Raw genomic sequence first — 16,740 nt, forward strand, 5'->3', positions numbered from 1 at the left:
AAGGGAGGGGCCTAAGTAGGTCCGTGCTGAATGCACAATACGTGTTTAACAGACAAACTGCACAGCTGTAAGAGAATGGAAAGTGTACTGGAAAAGGTCTGCTTTAATTTAGCCTTTTAGTTATTTATTTTTTAAAACAAAATCTAAACAGGTCTTAAAAACACCTGTTGTAAAAAAAAATAAATAAAAAAAGATAAGAAGCAACAATAAATTAAAAGCTACAGTAGAAAACTCTTAGAAACTCTCAGGGTTAAACAATTGTGTGCAGTTTCCAGTTTCCTTTGGACTGCACATAACCAGCGGCTTAGTATTGTGTTCTTACGAGCAGTGGTTAGTTAAGCGATTAATTAACAACACTCTCCCGGGTGGACACAGGCATCAAAACGAGCAAACCCCCTCGGGAGAGCAGCCACGACGACAGTGGGGAGTGACGTTTGATTTGTCCAAAAGAAACTCGCAGGAAGTGACGCCTCCCTGTACGCGACGGGCGGGATATCCGCAGTAGTAAGCTAACTAATAACATGGCGAAGACTTACGATTACTTGTTTAAACTACTTTTAATCGGCGATTCCGGCGTTGGGAAGACCTGCGTGCTTTTCAGATTTTCAGAAGATGCCTTCAACTCAACGTTTATCTCCACGATAGGTGGGTAAAAGCCGAATTATCGGTGTGGTTTTGGACGAAAAGAGACATAGGAGTAGCCCATCCCGACAGGCTAATTCTGCTAACTTTTCTGGCTAGCATTCATATTGTACTACAGGCTAGTCAGGAAGCTTTCAACCGGCTAGTTAGAGGGGCTTTCCAGAAACCTCACAGACGTTGTAACCGGCCTGAATATTTGGCAACCTCAAATATATGTGATTTCCATGAGAGTGCACCCCACCTGACATTTTTATCGTAATAAATACTTTAACAGGGGTAAACTGAGCTAGCATGCTTCAAAGCTAACAGTGATAGTTGGCACTGTCATTTCCCTTATGACAGACTGCCCTGTACTTCGCACTCATGCTGCCAACGTTACAAAAGTGTGAATTATCTCGTGCATTAAAAACAGATATTGTTACTGTCTGTGGGGTGGTCAGGCAAAGTTTGTGGTGCTTCTAAAAGACAATTGATGTGACTTTTATTTTCTTCAGGTATTGACTTCAAAATCAGAACAATAGAATTAGATGGAAAGAAGATCAAGCTACAGATATGGTAAGATAGACAAGTCCATAAATTGTCTTCATCTGACAGGGTTTGGTGATGGATGACAGTGATATTAAGCTGCCTTCAAACTGAAAGTCAGCAGCATAATTCAGCATGCCTGCACTCTTTACTGTTTAGAATAATTGTTCTAAAATGAGAAGCATTTCTGATGAAGAAGCATTTCAGTATGATGCAATGCAATTTAACAGCAACACAAACTAATTTAAATTAGAAATTTATTATTTAAATTATTTAAATCAGAAAGAATGTTTCATAACAATGTTATCGTTAAAAACAGGTATTTACTTGTATTTACTTATCTACATGATCACTGCCATACCTGTATTTTCTGTGTGTATTTATTAACTTACAGATGGAAAGTTCCCAAACAAACAGACTCTTTGTACTCCCCACATTTGGTCTGGCCACCATTGGTCTAACCCTTCTTGGGGTTAATGTTAAGTCTTACCCTAAATCTAATCCTGTATATTTTAGAGAAAGAGAAAAAGTACTTGATATTCTTAGAATTATTTTCTTTGTCCCTATTCCTAAGACTTGAGATAAATTCAAAAGTAAAATACCACACAGCCTTGGCTTGGGTACCTAGCGTCACAAACGATAATGACCTCACATTGTTGGTGTTAGCTGAACAAGTTATTGTATAACTGCTGGACAGTATCTACTACTGTAACTGACCAGAATAGGATTGTGTCAAGCGAGGAAAGTCACCAACACTTGTATGGAACACTCGGAAACTTGGTCCTGCTCCCTATTTTGTATGCTTTTAAAAATAATCTCTAAAAAAGCTGTTATACCTTTAATGTGTTCTGTGAGGACAGTTAACAGATGTGTCTTCTGTGTAGGGATACAGCAGGACAGGAGAGGTTCAGGACTATCACAACAGCCTACTACAGAGGAGCCATGGTAAGTTGCATCGTTAGCCTTTCAGATGATACATTAGCTGAGATAATCTCTGGGAATGGAGTAGGTGAAATGATGTATGTACTGCAGCATAAACCTCTACTAGAACCACACCCCACATTGTTGTTAATGCCATGTACACCTGAAAAATCAGGTGCGCTCACTACAGCACCTTGGCAGTTTTTGCTAGTCCCTCCTACAAGCATACAGTTAGTATGCTTGTATTTGTAAACCTAATTGGACCTTCTTACCTTTGACCAAAGTCCTTTTACTTTGCTCCAACACAACATGATTCATCACCGGTCGACGATGTTTAATCTCAGTTTCGTTTTATTGACATAGTACTAATTAATAACAAGTGGTTATCTCACAGTGGTTACATGAGCTGCATATTTTCATTAGAGTTGATTCTCAGCTCTCTTTCTGTGGATCAGATAGATTTAAGAAGTATGCGATGACAGCACTGATCTTAGGTTACTGTGTTTTCTTATTTTAAAATAGAAAGTAGCTCGTCCACAGAAGGACTGGTAGCTCCCCTTACGATAAGGGTTCAGATCGCGCGAACAGGTGTGAAATGTGTGTGTTTAGTTAGTTTGTTTGTTTGCTTGTTTTAATCAATTTTAAATCATACTTTTTATTTGTTTTTGTTTCTAATGTCTCTGTAAAGCACTTTGAATCACCTTGTTGTTGAATTGTGCTATACAAATAAATTTGCCTTGCCTTGCCTTATGTCTTCTGCTCTATGACCTCTGCAGGGCATCATGTTAGTGTTTGACATTACCAATGAGAAGTCCTTTGAAAACATCAAGAACTGGATACGGAATATAGAAGAGGTAAAAACCTTGCATTACTTGTACTTTTCTAGTTCTTTCTGTTCATATTGGTTCCTCTTTGGTTAATTATTGATTTTGATCTTCTACAAAGTGCTATAGAGTAACGCTGTAGTTTTGATTCAGTTTCTGTTACGATTAAAATTATTAGACCCAGATAATTAAGATAAAGCAATTATTGTGCTAGGCCCTGTTTTGCAGGAACCCTCTTGTTTTGCCTTCTGCACATCCTTTTCCTTGTAATTTTGTCAACAAATAAAAGTCCAAATCCTCCTGCAGGGCTACGTTTATTTAAGCAGCTTAATCTATTTGGGTTTTACAGAATAGTTGTAATTATAATTTTTGTGTTAGGGCTCAACGATTGGTATCAAATCTGAATTTCTTGTGCTTAGAATATCAATTTGGACAATAGCTGATGTTTATGCCCATGTTTTGCATTGTTATTTGTTATTCGTTCTCTCTGTTGTACCAGAGAAGCAAAATTATAATTATAACGTAATAGCAGAACTATTTTAATGTTACTACATTAAATGTAAACATACAGATTCATGCAAAAGTTTTAATCATTCATGGTAAAGATTTTTTTTTGGTGGAAAAATAAATAAATAAATAAAAAAAATCCAGAGGCCTTCTTCGTCAGCCTTATAAATAACCGACACAGTATTTAATGAGTGTAAAATACACAGCAGATAAACATCAACATCAGTTACCTTTAGTAACAACGTTCTTATTTACTGGTGAGCTGGTGGCATTGAACAAGGTGAAAACACACCAGTATATTCTTAGTATATATGAGGTAGCTTTCCTACCTGTTCACCACGAGTTTCTTTTCCACAGCATGCATCAGCAGACGTGGAAAGGATGGTCCTTGGGAATAAGTGTGACGTTAATGACAAGCGTCAAGTGTCCAAAGAAAGAGGAGAGAAGGTGGGAATTGATTTGTCGGTGATAATGTTACTTTGGGGTCCCTGCAATATAAAAGTAGTGTCTGAATAGTCCCACTAATGACTCTTTTCTTCTGCTGTTAGCTGGCGCTGGAGTACGGTATCAAATTTATGGAGACCAGTGCGAAGGCGAACATCAACGTGGAGAATGTGAGTTCAGTTTTCAGTAATTACTTGCTAGTTGTTGAAAGTGGTGTTGTGGAAGATGGCCAGCTTAATTTATGTTTTTACTCTGTAAAACTAGGGGACAGCACATGTGCGACAGTTCAGATGTTCAGATGAAATCCACACCGGACAACGACACAATTGTACTTGGTTCAATATATTAGCAGGAAGCAGGTTCAAGCAGCTCGATCAGAATATTACAAGCATACCTAAAACCAAATATTATAAGAAAAAGAATTATTATTATTATTGTTATTATTAATAATATTTATTTATCCCAAAGGTTGGGAAATGACTTTGATACTCTTAGCTAAGTTTTTCTTTGAAGCATAAACGACGTGACTAAATATATAGGTAGAATATAACAGTTCAAACTATGAATATAACTTTGAAAGGTAAAGTACTACAGATCCAATAAATCAAAACTTTTAATATGATCAAATAATGATCTTAAATCTTTCTTTTTATTCTTTGTTTAAAAGGGACAGTGCAGTTTAACATAGTCCAAATATAAAGCATGAAACTGATGTACTGCACATAAGTTTATAGCTATTGCTAATTTCTAACTATTGTCCCTTGTTGGGCTTACATTCATAATACACAAAGTTACAACATTCAATTACATGAAAACCAAAATACATCATGAATATAACTACAATTAATAATGTAAAAAAGAAGGAGATAATTTTATCTGAAATGAATGTGGCTATTATGGCATGACATGGTTAAGAGTTTCTGTGTCTTTAAACACATTAGAGAAAGTTTCCAGCTGCAGTGTGGTCAGAATCCATTAATCATGCGCAGCCACAGAATCCAAACCTTTTGCTCCTTCAAAGTGGATACAAAGAGATATAGCAAAAATGAATTTCTTCATCGAGTAATATGGTCACATTCCAGCAGCTAGTAATTCAGTATTCAGGCCGCAGGAATGTTTCTGAGCTTTGACACAACTGGGATTTCCCCAATTTTCAATCGTAGTAAGTGTAATCCCTCCACATATCTTCTTACTGCTCAGATTAATATCCCTGTCTCCCCCAAAGTCCTAAAGCCAGAGGCAAGGAAGTCTGAGTGCAGCACACCAAACTGCCCTCACTGGGTTTCCTCTGGTCTTGGGGCGTTTTCACATGCACATGCACTTTGTTGTAAACTCGTAACTTTTCCTTGTTTTTTTGTATTCGGTTTCTTTTCACATAGAGAAAACTCCAACCAAACCACATGTGGAACTATAAAATACACAAGAATTATCAGTTTGTGCCACAGACACATCTGGACAATAAACAATCTTGAAAACAAATACAGGATGAAGGTAAATGGCCTGTATTTGTATAGCGCTTTACTAGTCCCTAAGGACCCCAAAGCGCTTTACACATTCAGTCATCCACCCATTCACACACACATTCAAACACTGGTGATGGCAGCTACATTGTAGCCACAGCCTACAACGTGACCCAACACGTTGTAGTTGGGTCAAACGACCTCCTCCAAAGAGTCTCGGTGTGGTTGTTCTGAGCTGTGCCTGAATCTAATCACCGTGTTCAAAACCGCACAAACAAACCACCCTAAGAGGAAAATGAATTATTAATAGAGCACTTTTTAAAAGCACATGTTTGCCATAGAAGGCACCAAAACAACACATCCAATGAAACATTGATTATTTTTGATGTTTTTATTATTCTAATAATAAGAAACCACTCTGAGTTAAAAGCCAAACAAAATAAAAAAACGAGTTATTGTCCAAACACTTTAGATTCCCTGTGATAATTGCTGGAACACTTGTTTGGGATTACATCGTCTTGTTGTTTATTATTTATTTCTTAGTGATAATTGTACTGAATTATTACTTCGATGCGGTGTAATGATCTTATATGTTCTGTTTTTTTTTTTTTGGTCTGCAGGCCTTCTTAACGCTTGCCAGAGACATTAAGGCAAAAATGGACAAGAAGCTGGTAAGAAAGTAGAGAAGTGAAAACTCTATTAGTAGCTTACCCACAGTAGTTTCAGTAGGTATGGTGTTAATGGTGTTTTCTGGTGTCTTGGATGTTTTTCTAATTAATGGGCTTTAACATTTGTGCATTTTAGGAGGGAAACAACCCACAGGGCAGCAATCAAGGAGTAAAGATTACAGAACAACCCAAGAAGAGCAGTTTCTTCCGCTGCACGCTGCTGTGAGAAGACGAGTGCGTCGGCAACCACCATCGCCTTAACCGTGTCCCCCCACTGGACATAACTGGACAGAGCACACGCTGATCTGTTTTATCCTTCTTCATTTGTCTTCCTCCTCCTTCTGATTTGTCCCGTCATTATGTAATTAGGAAAAGTCTACCCCCCCCCGCCTTGGTTTACCAGTCTTCCTTTAATACCTGTGGATCTAACTGCTGTGGGCTCTGTTACATATTTAATCTCATTTCTTTTTTCTCCCCCACCCCCCATTAATTAATATTTTCAGTGTAGGCACAAGAGTGAAAGATTCTTAACGGTCACGTCCTTAAATACTAAGAAAGATCCAACCTTTCGGCAGTGACGGATAATAATTAAGGGATTCGTTCATCAAATTTGAGAGAGTTTTAATATCTACGTAACTAGAGAGGCAAATTTTTTAAGCAGCCATTTCCTGAGTTTATCATGTTCAAAAGCTGATTGTGCACAGCTAAATACCATATGGATTGGATACAAAAAAAAGAAAAAGTATTCTTCTTCTTAGAGATTAAGGACGTTGCATGTACAACATTGCCAAAACTCTGTGCACAGAAGAGCACTAACCAGAGGAGAAAGAGAAGTGGGAGACCCCAGTGCCCAGCTGAACAACAATAGGACAAGTCTGAGAAACACACAGAAACGCCTCACAGTTCCTCATCTGGCAGCTTTTTAAAAGAATGTATTTGTCTAGACTAGTTTTGAAGTGAGTAGGAAGTGCTGTTGCATTTCTTTGATCAAGAATATAACTTTTTCAGGTGCGTTTTGAGCCTTTAATCCAACACACAAAGGCTGATTCTCCAGACGCTGAACTAGCCGCATTGTTTGCTTCTTTAGTCAGCACAGCATTCTTCAGCTTCTTACATGATAAACTTGCGTTAGGTGACACGATGCAACATTCGAAGCCAGAGGCGATGGTTGCTGAAAACAGGGTATGTATGCTTGATCTTCCATTAAAGCTCAGTGATGGTTCCTGATGAATAATTCCATTTATCATTATTTTAATGCGCTATTACATTAAAAACAAATATCCTTTTCCTTAAGGACGGTCCCCAGTCACCACAAACCTTTAGGCAGCGCTGTATTTGATCCTTATGACCAACAAAAGACCAGATTATACTTAAAGAATACGTGTATTACACATGTGTTTTTATAATATTTCGATTGTCACCTGTGCTTCCAAAGTGATGCGTACAATCCCCCCCCCCCACACACACACAAGATATTATACTAGATATTTGTCCTGACAGGGTGGTCTAGCTCTTTCCTTAATGTCCACATCTATGTAAATGCATCGTGTAAATATATATATATATATATATATAATTGATTATGATTCACCGTATTACAGAGTAATGCCAGCACATGTCACTCATCATATCCACAGTGGGGTTTACGTGTCCTTTCTTCTCGTGTCTTCTGCTAAAACATTCCAGTCCTCTTTAATGTGCAATGTAATGTATGAAAGAGCCCTGATTTTTCTCTTGTGTTCACATGTCTGCAGTAGGGTTGGGTTTTTAGAAGGGGGGGTAATTTAAGGGCACACACATGCTCCTTTTTGATGTTGCTTTCCACACCGTTTTAGCAATACCTACACTGACCACCTGGAGGCAACTTCAGCTACACAGCAGAAAGAGTCACAGCAATGGTGTGGTTTTATGCATTTGTACTTGTTCCGGTTGTCTGTTCCAATGGGGGAACATAAACACAACTGTTTCCTGGGCCTTGGATATGTGCTGTGCTGTAGCAGTATTTATGGAGTGAAAGAAATCATAGCACCAAAATGACAAAGTGCCCTTTTATGTTCTTCTTGATTATGCACTTTTCTTCCTTTTTCTTTCTGTTTTGGGAAAAAAAAGATTTCTTAACATTTATTGTCTGTGTTTATTGCAAGTCTTAACTGAAAGCAAAGAATTTGCATGCACAAGATTTCCACAGAGCCTCTCTGGGCTTCTTTAAAACATCTGAGCACTGAAACCAGAAATCTAGAGATTTTCTTTTTGTTTTCACAACATTCCCACTCAGTGATTGAACTTTTTCTTTTGTTGTTTATGCATTTGCGTAGATTCTGATGCTTTTGGAAACCACCTTCTTCCACCTCTCCTCCTGTGTTGTTTTGGTCCAGTATTATGACCATCTAATCTATGCATTCTTGGTGCGTAGGAAACCTCAAAAGGCTTTGCACAGTTGACTTAATGAGCTTTATTTGAGATTAGAATTGTGCAGAGGATCCTTGATCTTGTTTTATTATTTTCTGCTGTCACTCCATGCAATTACATCGAGAGCTCATCAGAGGACAAAAAATAGGAAATTGAGCAAATCACGTCAAAGGCCAGATAAGCTGGTCCTTTGAAGTGGTGCTGAAGAGTCATCCAATCAAACCTGTAACAAAACGGTTTTCCTGTGGATTTAAGGAAATGTCGGCTTTGCTGGTTTAAATTTGTTTCGGCTGTTTCTTAAAATCACTCTCAGTTAAAATCAGTTCACAGCTTGATGAAAATCCAGCATTGTGAGCTACAGTCTGCCGTTGCTTTATTCTGTAATTCTCTCCCTTTTGCAAATGTGACAGTTCTGTGTTCACATATCTTAAGCATTCCTGAACTACAATTGGCTTTCTTTGCTGATTACTGATGGGCTTCATGTGGAATAAAGTAAATAATTCAGCAATTGTAAATAAGATCTACAATGATTGTACTGTAGTTTCATAAATCTTATTGATCTACACTTTTTGTAGATATGTGTACTTTTGATGATTTATTAAAAATGAGATTCTTAAATGTGTCCAGTATGTTTTTCTGTGCAAAAACACAAAACATTTGCAGGACAAGTACTCTTGATGTTTTTCTTTAATTGTGTAGGTACACCTGTTCAGCTGGTTGTTGATGCATCTAACCAATCACATGGCAGCACCTCAGTGCATTTAGGCATGTAGTCAAGGTCAAGATGACCTGTTCAAACTGACAGATGCTGTCCCCACTGCTGTTCTGCATAGGCCTGAAGCGCCCAGGCTAGATCATTAACATGACTTGCTACGGATACCGACTACAGGATGGCACAATTGTTATCCTCTACATCAAGCTGTATGCCAGGAGTAAGTGAGACATATTGCAATGTCATTCAGGCTGGAAAAGTGTAATAAAGAGAGGGAAGATGGTTAGAACTGAGAGGACTGCACTACCAGACGACGACACCGAGGACAGCTACAAGTACCTGGGAATCACGAAGAGGCTGCTAGGAAAGCCGCAACCACCAAACACCTGCAGAAAGTAAGCAAGTCCTGAGCAGTCAGATGCCTGACTCGGATAATCAGCTGGCTAAAGGATGAGATGGAATTCCAGCACCCTGAGACTGTCTGCTAAGAAGGACGGCCGAGGACTAGTGAGTATCAGAACCACCATCCAGGATGAAACAGCAAACATCCATGAGTACACTGAAGTAAATACCTCAGCATTGACCCCAAACTGGGTAAGTGGCTCCAACAGATCCAGAGCACAGTCCCATAAACAGAATTAATATATATACACTGTATATGTCATCATATATCATCAATTGGTTAACTGGTTGCACCATGACACCAGTACAAATTGAAAATTTTGGTTCCTATAATCCAGTTTCTCTGAAATCTATTTATTGATGTTTTCCCATCCGTGATGTAGAGTTTTGCGTTGCAAATGAATCTGCCACTCTACCACATGGTAATATGCAAATGTGTAGCTTACGGCATCAAAGTGGCAGAAAAACTGCAGAGCAGTCTATCGCCTCATATTATCACGGGGATCTTGAGAGACTTGATTATTTCTGTACAAATGGGGAGATTTCTGGAGTCAGCATGCCATCTATTCCACACCCTCTGTAAGCAAGCGTATTGTACTCGTGCACTTCCTCCTCAGCCTTACAAACAGGGAAAGAATATGCCCGCAGTCTGAGCTGCAGCTTTCACTTTAGTCAGCTGATGGAACCATGATTAGACTGAGGCTACTTCTCCCTGCCCCGTTCTCCTCTCTGATGTGGCACTGGTTTATTTTCTTCTCTATCAGTAGTTGGCAGTTTAAGGAAGCTTTAAGGTGTACAATAGGGGCCTGTTTGCTTGAGGAGAAGACATATGAGCATTAGTGGTTCCCTGATAACTTTCTTCACCAAGGTTTGAAAAAAAACCCCAAAAAAAACCAAAACGTATTTTTCATAAAATTGTGGAGGAGGTGGAGTGCGTAGGTGGGGGCACTTTGTGTATAAATGGAGAAGAGCCCTGCAGAAAGATTTGCACTGGAGCGCAACACTTCTGCTTCACACCAGAAAGACTTTGACCTTTGTTCTGACTTTTTTCTTTTTAACAATCGTCAGGTGGGCGGTGGATTTTCTCTGAAGCGGATGTCGATATTACAGGAATTTTTTTTTTATTGAATCATAAATCAGTCAATAAGTCACCTATTATGCCTGAAAGCAGGATCTATTTTTCTTTAAAAGATGCTCACCTGTATATCATGCACTGCATATAAAAAAAATGTGTTTTTACTAATGATAAGTTACATAAAATGCTGTGGGATGCGAACGTACTGCATGTCGTCAGTGACGTCTAGGAAGTTTCCCAGATGTAAATTGTTTTTCGGCACTCTGTAAAAATCTGGCCCTGGAGTAACGTGGGAGAGCTGGAAAGTACTGATAAAGTCTTTTGAGGGTTTTTTGTTGTTGTTGCTTAAAATCACTCAGACTGTCGCCTCTCCTTTCACTTGTGTTTTATCTCCAATCTGTTAAGTCAGAACAATCACTTGAAGGTCATTTTCTCCACAGCTTTGCGCATGTGTGCTTGTGTGCATACAGCCACAGATACAATCAAGACATGCAACTTCAGCCTTAACGTATGTGGAGTATCTGAATAATTTAATTTCTTATTTAGTGATGTTATTCAGTGTTTTCTATGTGTCTCTTAAAAAAACTTTTCTACTGTACTTAAAAATTTACTGTATTCTACTTGGATCGAGTAGGGTTTTGGCCCCGCCCCCGCCCCCAGACAGGTTTTTTCAGGTGCGCGAGCTCAGCCGTGTCATTCTATCTCGGAGCTGCCAGACAGGGTGAGTAACTTTTCCTATGAGTTTGTATTTGACGCCAGAAGCAACATTATTGAGTTTTATTCACAAAATCAGTATTCTGTAATGAATTATGTGTTCATATTGCAAATTTAAGATGAATTCACAAATATAATTGATAAAGTCTTACAACAGGTACTGCTGTAAACAAAGGTATTAGTGAGTAGACTCCATCCTTTAGCTCTTTGCCATTTTAAAGGAAAACTGCATTATGTTTGAGATTGTTAAAATGCACGGGAACTAATAATAATTCACCTGAGGAACTGTTGATAGACATCACAGAGCACTTCACCTGCAACAGGAACAATGAATATTTAAAATGCATATTAACACCCAGCTTTCATACCTGTATGTGGTCTGTACTGTAGGTGCGTAGTTAATGTACAGACTAAATATACTAACTTCTTCATTTGCAGGTCTTTGTGCTCAGTGACTTTTCCATTAGCCATAACTGTCGATTAAATGAACCATTACGCAGGAGGATGGAGGGAAGTCAGACGTTTCAGGGACAACGTGATCCTTACACCTGGTTCACAGAGTCTCAGCTCCAGTCTGTCATCAGGAACGGTGTAGTCCCGGAGTGGTTTCATGGGATCATTTCCAGAAAGTAAGTTTATGAGATATATAATTGTGCTCGCATTATCATTATAAAAGAGGGAAGAACATTAGGTTTCCAGGACCCTTCAACCCCAGAAACAACCCTGATAACTCATAAACTACAAGGTCATTCTAAATGTGGGTCTTGCATAAATTGCTAGTACAATAAAAATGTAAAACCATTAGTGGCAACATCATCAATGTTAAAGGCTTCATCACTTGCAAAACTAAAAATGTGGTCTATATGACACAGTGCCTATGTAATGCAACATCTATAGGAGAAACATCCCTGAAAGAGAAAATTAATGAACATTTAAGTTGTACAAAGAGGAATAATTTAACCAGTCCTGTTGCAAAACATTTTATGAAAAACATTGCAGCTTGCCTTTATTTTTTTATAGGCATTGAAACCATTAAAGAGTCGGTAATATGAACTTTATCAGGGAAAAGACAGAAGCATTCTGGATATTTTGTTTAAAGAGTTTATTTCATGCAGGTATGAATAAGAATCTATTTTGTTTTTATGTTTTTAATTAGATTTTCTAATACTGATGTTTTTTTTTTACATATATGAGTGAATGTGTGATTGGTTCATTTGACTTTTTTTCTGCAGTATACTGTTTTATTTAAACACACACTGTTTGGTATTTTGTAATGACCCTGATGAAGGCCGCACGTCTTCACCTCATATCATATCATACCTATATCATTACCTTCCATCTACTCCAGTGGAAGGCAAACAGTCCAAAATATGAGGAGCTAAGACTGAAAGATATCAGTTTTCATGACCTGATGTGATTGTCTAACTGACTGAACATTTTGTAAATGCTACATTTCTTTATTAATGTTTATTAAACTGTTAAATCGTTCACATGCCACGGTATTCCGATATTTCTGGGAAAGCACAGGGTTAGACTCTTTTTCTCTCAACCGCCCATCTAATAGCCTTTAAACATCTAGGCACAAATATGTGTCAGCAGAGATTTGCATTTACTTTTCCTATAGGTTTTTTTTACTCTATTTTTAGGCGGTGAGACTGAAACTAATCTTTCACTCTGCCGGTTTACTTTGGTCACTACACAGTAATTCCATAGAGTAATGGTTGATGCACTCAGCTAGCATGTGAAAGATGGTTCCATACTGGAAGGAGACTCAAATCCCTTTAGGGATACAGCGTTAAACAAAGATACCTGACGTCCTGACGTCTTGTGAATAAGGGAACAGCTGAAAGTAGCTTACTTCATTTAATATGAGACCAAACCTGTGCTGTACAATTGCACTATGAGAGATGATTATATGGGATGTATTGCACAATTACCATGTTTTAAAGCTGTAGATCAGTTATTAAATATAGCTGGAAAAAGGACTGGTATACTTTTGATAGTTTAGTATCTTTAATTATGGTGACAGAGCAGTTAGCACTGTTGCACAGGAAGACAGTCACAGGTTTGACTCCACCAGCTGGTCTGCATGTTCTTCCTTTGACTGTGCTGGTTCTGTCCGGGTACTCTGGCTTCCTTCAGCAGTTCAAAGACATGCATGTTAGACTAGCTGGTGATTCTAAATTGGCTGTAGGTATGAACTCTTTCACTATGTCATATGATGTCATATGATATGCAAAAACTATTTGTAGAATATGCCCACATTTTAGTGACAGCTACGGTTTATAAATAACCCCAAACCATAAAATGTAAAGATTGAAGTGCATGCATGAAAGAGGCCTTTGTTTGTGGTCCTTTGTGTAGGACAGCAGAGGAACTGCTAATGGCTAAGCCGCCGGGTTACTTCCTCATCAGAGTCAGTGAGAGCAGGATCGGCTACACTCTCTCGTATCGGTGAGTATTTTCAGCATGACGGAAACCTTATTTTTAAAGTAATGTGCTCACACACTCAGTGACCCTGACACTCCACTCTGTTCACTCTAATGTACTGACCAATCAGTGCCGAGGACCGCTGCAGACACTTTATGATTGATGCACTGGAACATGGCTCTTACATCATAGTGGGGGAAAACAGGTATCACCGGTTTCTGCATGACCTGGTGGACTTTCATCGTAGAACTCCCATCATGCCTTTCACTCAAGTGCTGACTGTTCCTTGTGGACAGGTGAGAAAATGTGCTTGTCTCAACTGCATTCATGCTTTTTTTTAATGTTATTGTAAACTACAGGTTTACTTTTTAGTACATTATATAAGCTCAGCATAAGCTAATCAAGCTAAGCTAAGTAAGATTAATTGTGTAAACTACAATAAAACATCTGTGCTGTAACTTTTCTACATCTTTTCAGGCTTCTAATGACAAGACTGACTATGCAGAACTACTGTTTTGCTCAAGAGGTCCAGACTCTAGGGCCAGTTTGCCACCAAACAACTTCCAGGTTCCCAGCATAAATCCACCAGGGTCAAGAGAGGATATCCCACCTGCCCTTCCTCACCGCCCAAATTATTTGGGAAACTCACCAATTTTGCCTCCAAAAAGCCAAACAAATAGACTCTACCCTTCTTTGGAAGATGAGTTTCAACACAATACCTCTCCACCACCAGCACTGGTAAAAATGGCCTTGAAAACTGTTGTTCAAGCTAAAGATCTCCATACATTGTCTGATAAAGTTAAGGTTAAAAGATTTTCATCTAAAAAGCTTTTCTTTGCAGTTAGCATCCTTTTATACAAATCTAAAGAATAAGTATGGCTCTAAATCTTCATGTAAAAGGATATTTGCTTATGATGATCAGGTTTGATTTAAACTGAAATAGTAGCATGAATATTTTCTCAAAACTGAAGACAGGTCCTGAAAACATGTTATCAATGAGCTACTTGCTGTGAGTGACTGAGAAGTCTAGATTTTTGACAAATTAGAAGTAAATGTAACCCTGCGTGTTGATGGATTTGTGGTGATGCACATTTGAGATGAGGTTTTCATTAACTTTCAAAATAAGAAGTAAAGAGATCTAAAAATAAAAAAAAAAATAACTTAAGTTTGTCTTTATGTTCATCTGCAGCCTGTCCCAACACCCAGGAAGAAATATACAGGTGATAATCCTCCATCCAACCAGCCTCCCGAAGTCCCTTCTCGAGACTGCATGGCTCTGAAGCAGAATCAGGCTGTCAGAACAGTCTCTGCTCCTGAGAATCTGCCCACGTTTGCAGGCTCCGAACAACCGCCCACTACCAACAACCAGCAAGTGAGGAATCAAGAAGTAAAGCCGTCCGTCGTCACCAACCTAAAGAACTTCAAGAAGAAATTCCAAAAGAAGAGGGGCCCGTTGCAGGATAATTCATACGAAGAGATTAACACTGACAGGGGTGAAAATGATGAGCACGAGTACCAGGAGATCACGAGGGATCTGACCTTTTGTGATCCACCACTTTCCTCCAGCTGCACTCCTGTGAAGCTGACTGATGACATGTTACCCTTAGAATATATGCCACCTCCACCTTTTGCTCCAGGCTACGGACCCACATGAGAAAATAGAGTGCATAAAATGTAGTGAATATGGACAGGTCACAGTGATCACCTGAAACTATAATAAACAAGTGTGTCAAGTCAAGGAAGAGGTTAATGTGTACATCAGGGGTGTCAAACTCAAATACACAGTGGGCCAAAATTCAAAACTGGAACAAAGTCGCGGGCTAACGTTAATATTTATTGAAATATATTTATTCCTCCAGATATAAGAATGAATCTTTTCTTATGGACTCAAACACGTTTTGCTGAAAAACTGGATGTGGAACAAGCAAAGCTTAATACTAAACAATATATATATTAGCTGTATAATACCAGTAGGCCAGCTCTAATAGTAATTTGGTATGGCTTTGCGGGCCAAATGTAATTAGGCTGCGGGCCAAATTTGGCCCGCGGGCCAGAGTTTGACACCTATGGTGTACATGTATCCTCATCTGGGCAAAGGAGAGGAAGTGGTAGGCTCCATGCTGGAAAAATACTGCATTCGTCCAACCTTTATGATCCTTTATCTTTATGACCTTTGTTCACCTAAAGAGAGGCTTAATGTCAAAGCATTGCACCAGTCTTTCATTCTTAGGATGTGTCTACAACTGGCTAATGCAGACACTGAAACACAGTGAAACAGCTAGACTAGACACAAAATGTGCCTATCGGTTTCTTTAAAGTTTACTAATTAAATCGTTCTGTGTGTTTTCTTTTTTTCCCTGTTGTATAAGATAACAGAGGCGGGATAGATGCCTCATCCTGTTTTCTGTCTTTATGCTAAGCTAAGCTAAGCCAACAGCTGCCACAGCCTCATAATATTCCTATTCCTTTAACATTTAGGTCGCAAGGAATATTTATTGTGCATAAAATTATAGGATAGATTAAACTGCCTCCTTCATGCAAATGTATTTAGTGCCAAATTATATATTATTATTTTTTTAAAATGTTCCATACATCAAAACTCTATTCAGACAAAAGGTGTCACATTAAAATGAATAATGCAATAAATTTGTTACATAGATGTCTACCTGAAGCCAATCTCCTGCCATCTTTGTATACATGCTTTCAAATTGAGGTTAAAGTTTTCCATACACTTATTTGGTAGGATATTAAAGTCTAAACATGCTCAGGGGAATTTTTGCGTACCATATGCAAATAAGAAATAACAGCTGCTTTGAGTAAAGGTGGCATGCTGCTGCATCACATGCAGATCTCTGATCAGAAGTGTGATAGAGATGATGAAAGAGAGAGAGAACACCCAAACTGGTACATTTTTTACAGGTGGAAACATACAGCAGTGCGCTCTTAAAAACATTATTTTGATTTTATGGCAAATAAAATTATAGCTAGATAGCTAAAAGAATACAGA

At 38.5% G+C, this 16,740-nt stretch overlaps 2 protein-coding genes across 6 annotated transcripts; both read left to right on the forward strand.

Annotated features, from left to right (window-relative positions):
• Nucleotides 1-227: 227 nt before the first annotated feature.
• LOC102300374 (ras-related protein Rab-8A) lies at nucleotides 228-7,259 on the forward strand. Its single transcript, XM_005920781.3, has 8 exons — nucleotides 228-645; nucleotides 1,137-1,197; nucleotides 2,052-2,112; nucleotides 2,865-2,942; nucleotides 3,777-3,866; nucleotides 3,968-4,033; nucleotides 5,944-5,994; nucleotides 6,128-7,259. Exons 1-8 carry the CDS (start codon nucleotides 522-524, stop codon nucleotides 6,215-6,217), a joined length of 621 nt encoding a protein of 206 aa, XP_005920843.1. The 5' UTR covers nucleotides 228-521; the 3' UTR covers nucleotides 6,218-7,259.
• Nucleotides 7,260-9,127: 1,868 nt separating this feature from the next.
• Nucleotides 9,128-16,404, forward strand: hsh2d (hematopoietic SH2 domain containing). 5 transcript variants are annotated; one of them, XM_014333131.2, is made up of 9 exons: nucleotides 9,128-9,706; nucleotides 11,030-11,097; nucleotides 11,224-11,310; nucleotides 11,804-11,932; nucleotides 13,668-13,757; nucleotides 13,864-14,029; nucleotides 14,211-14,471; nucleotides 14,923-15,490; nucleotides 15,809-16,404. In XM_014333131.2, the coding sequence occupies exons 1-8, from the start codon at nucleotides 9,563-9,565 to the stop codon at nucleotides 15,385-15,387; spliced, it is 1,410 nt and encodes a 469-aa protein (XP_014188617.1). In that variant the 5' UTR covers nucleotides 9,128-9,562; the 3' UTR covers nucleotides 15,388-15,490; nucleotides 15,809-16,404. The 5 variants fall into 5 exon arrangements, with proteins under 5 accessions (XP_014188617.1, XP_014188623.2, XP_014188618.1 ...); XM_014333135.2 differs by having other exon boundaries at nucleotides 9,573-9,706; nucleotides 11,742-11,932; XM_014333137.2 differs by having other exon boundaries at nucleotides 11,030-11,310.
• Nucleotides 16,405-16,740: the final 336 nt, after the last annotated feature.

This window comes from Haplochromis burtoni, unplaced genomic scaffold (assembly GCF_018398535.1).
Source record: "Haplochromis burtoni strain Fernald_Lab_line unplaced genomic scaffold, NCSU_Asbu1 Contig_42, whole genome shotgun sequence".
In the NCBI taxonomy this organism is placed as follows: Eukaryota; Metazoa; Chordata; class Actinopteri; order Cichliformes; family Cichlidae; genus Haplochromis; species Haplochromis burtoni.

Coding starts and splice junctions, on each gene's coding strand:
- LOC102300374 (XM_005920781.3), top strand. CDS start 522: ATGGCGAAGACTTACGATTACTTGTTTAAACTACTTTTAATCGGCGAT. Junction 2,113..2,864: donor CCTACTACAGAGGAGCCATG/GTAAGTTGCATC, acceptor TGACCTCTGCAG/GGCATCATGTTAGTGTTTGA. Junction 2,943..3,776: donor GGATACGGAATATAGAAGAG/GTAAAAACCTTG, acceptor TCTTTTCCACAG/CATGCATCAGCAGACGTGGA.
- hsh2d (XM_014333137.2), top strand. CDS start 9,563: ATGAGATGGAATTCCAGCACCCTGAGACTGTCTGCTAAGAAGGACGGC. Junction 9,707..11,029: donor CAGCATTGACCCCAAACTGG/GTAAGTGGCTCC, acceptor TTTTCTCCACAG/CTTTGCGCATGTGTGCTTGT. Junction 14,030..14,210: donor TGACTGTTCCTTGTGGACAG/GTGAGAAAATGT, acceptor ACATCTTTTCAG/GCTTCTAATGACAAGACTGA.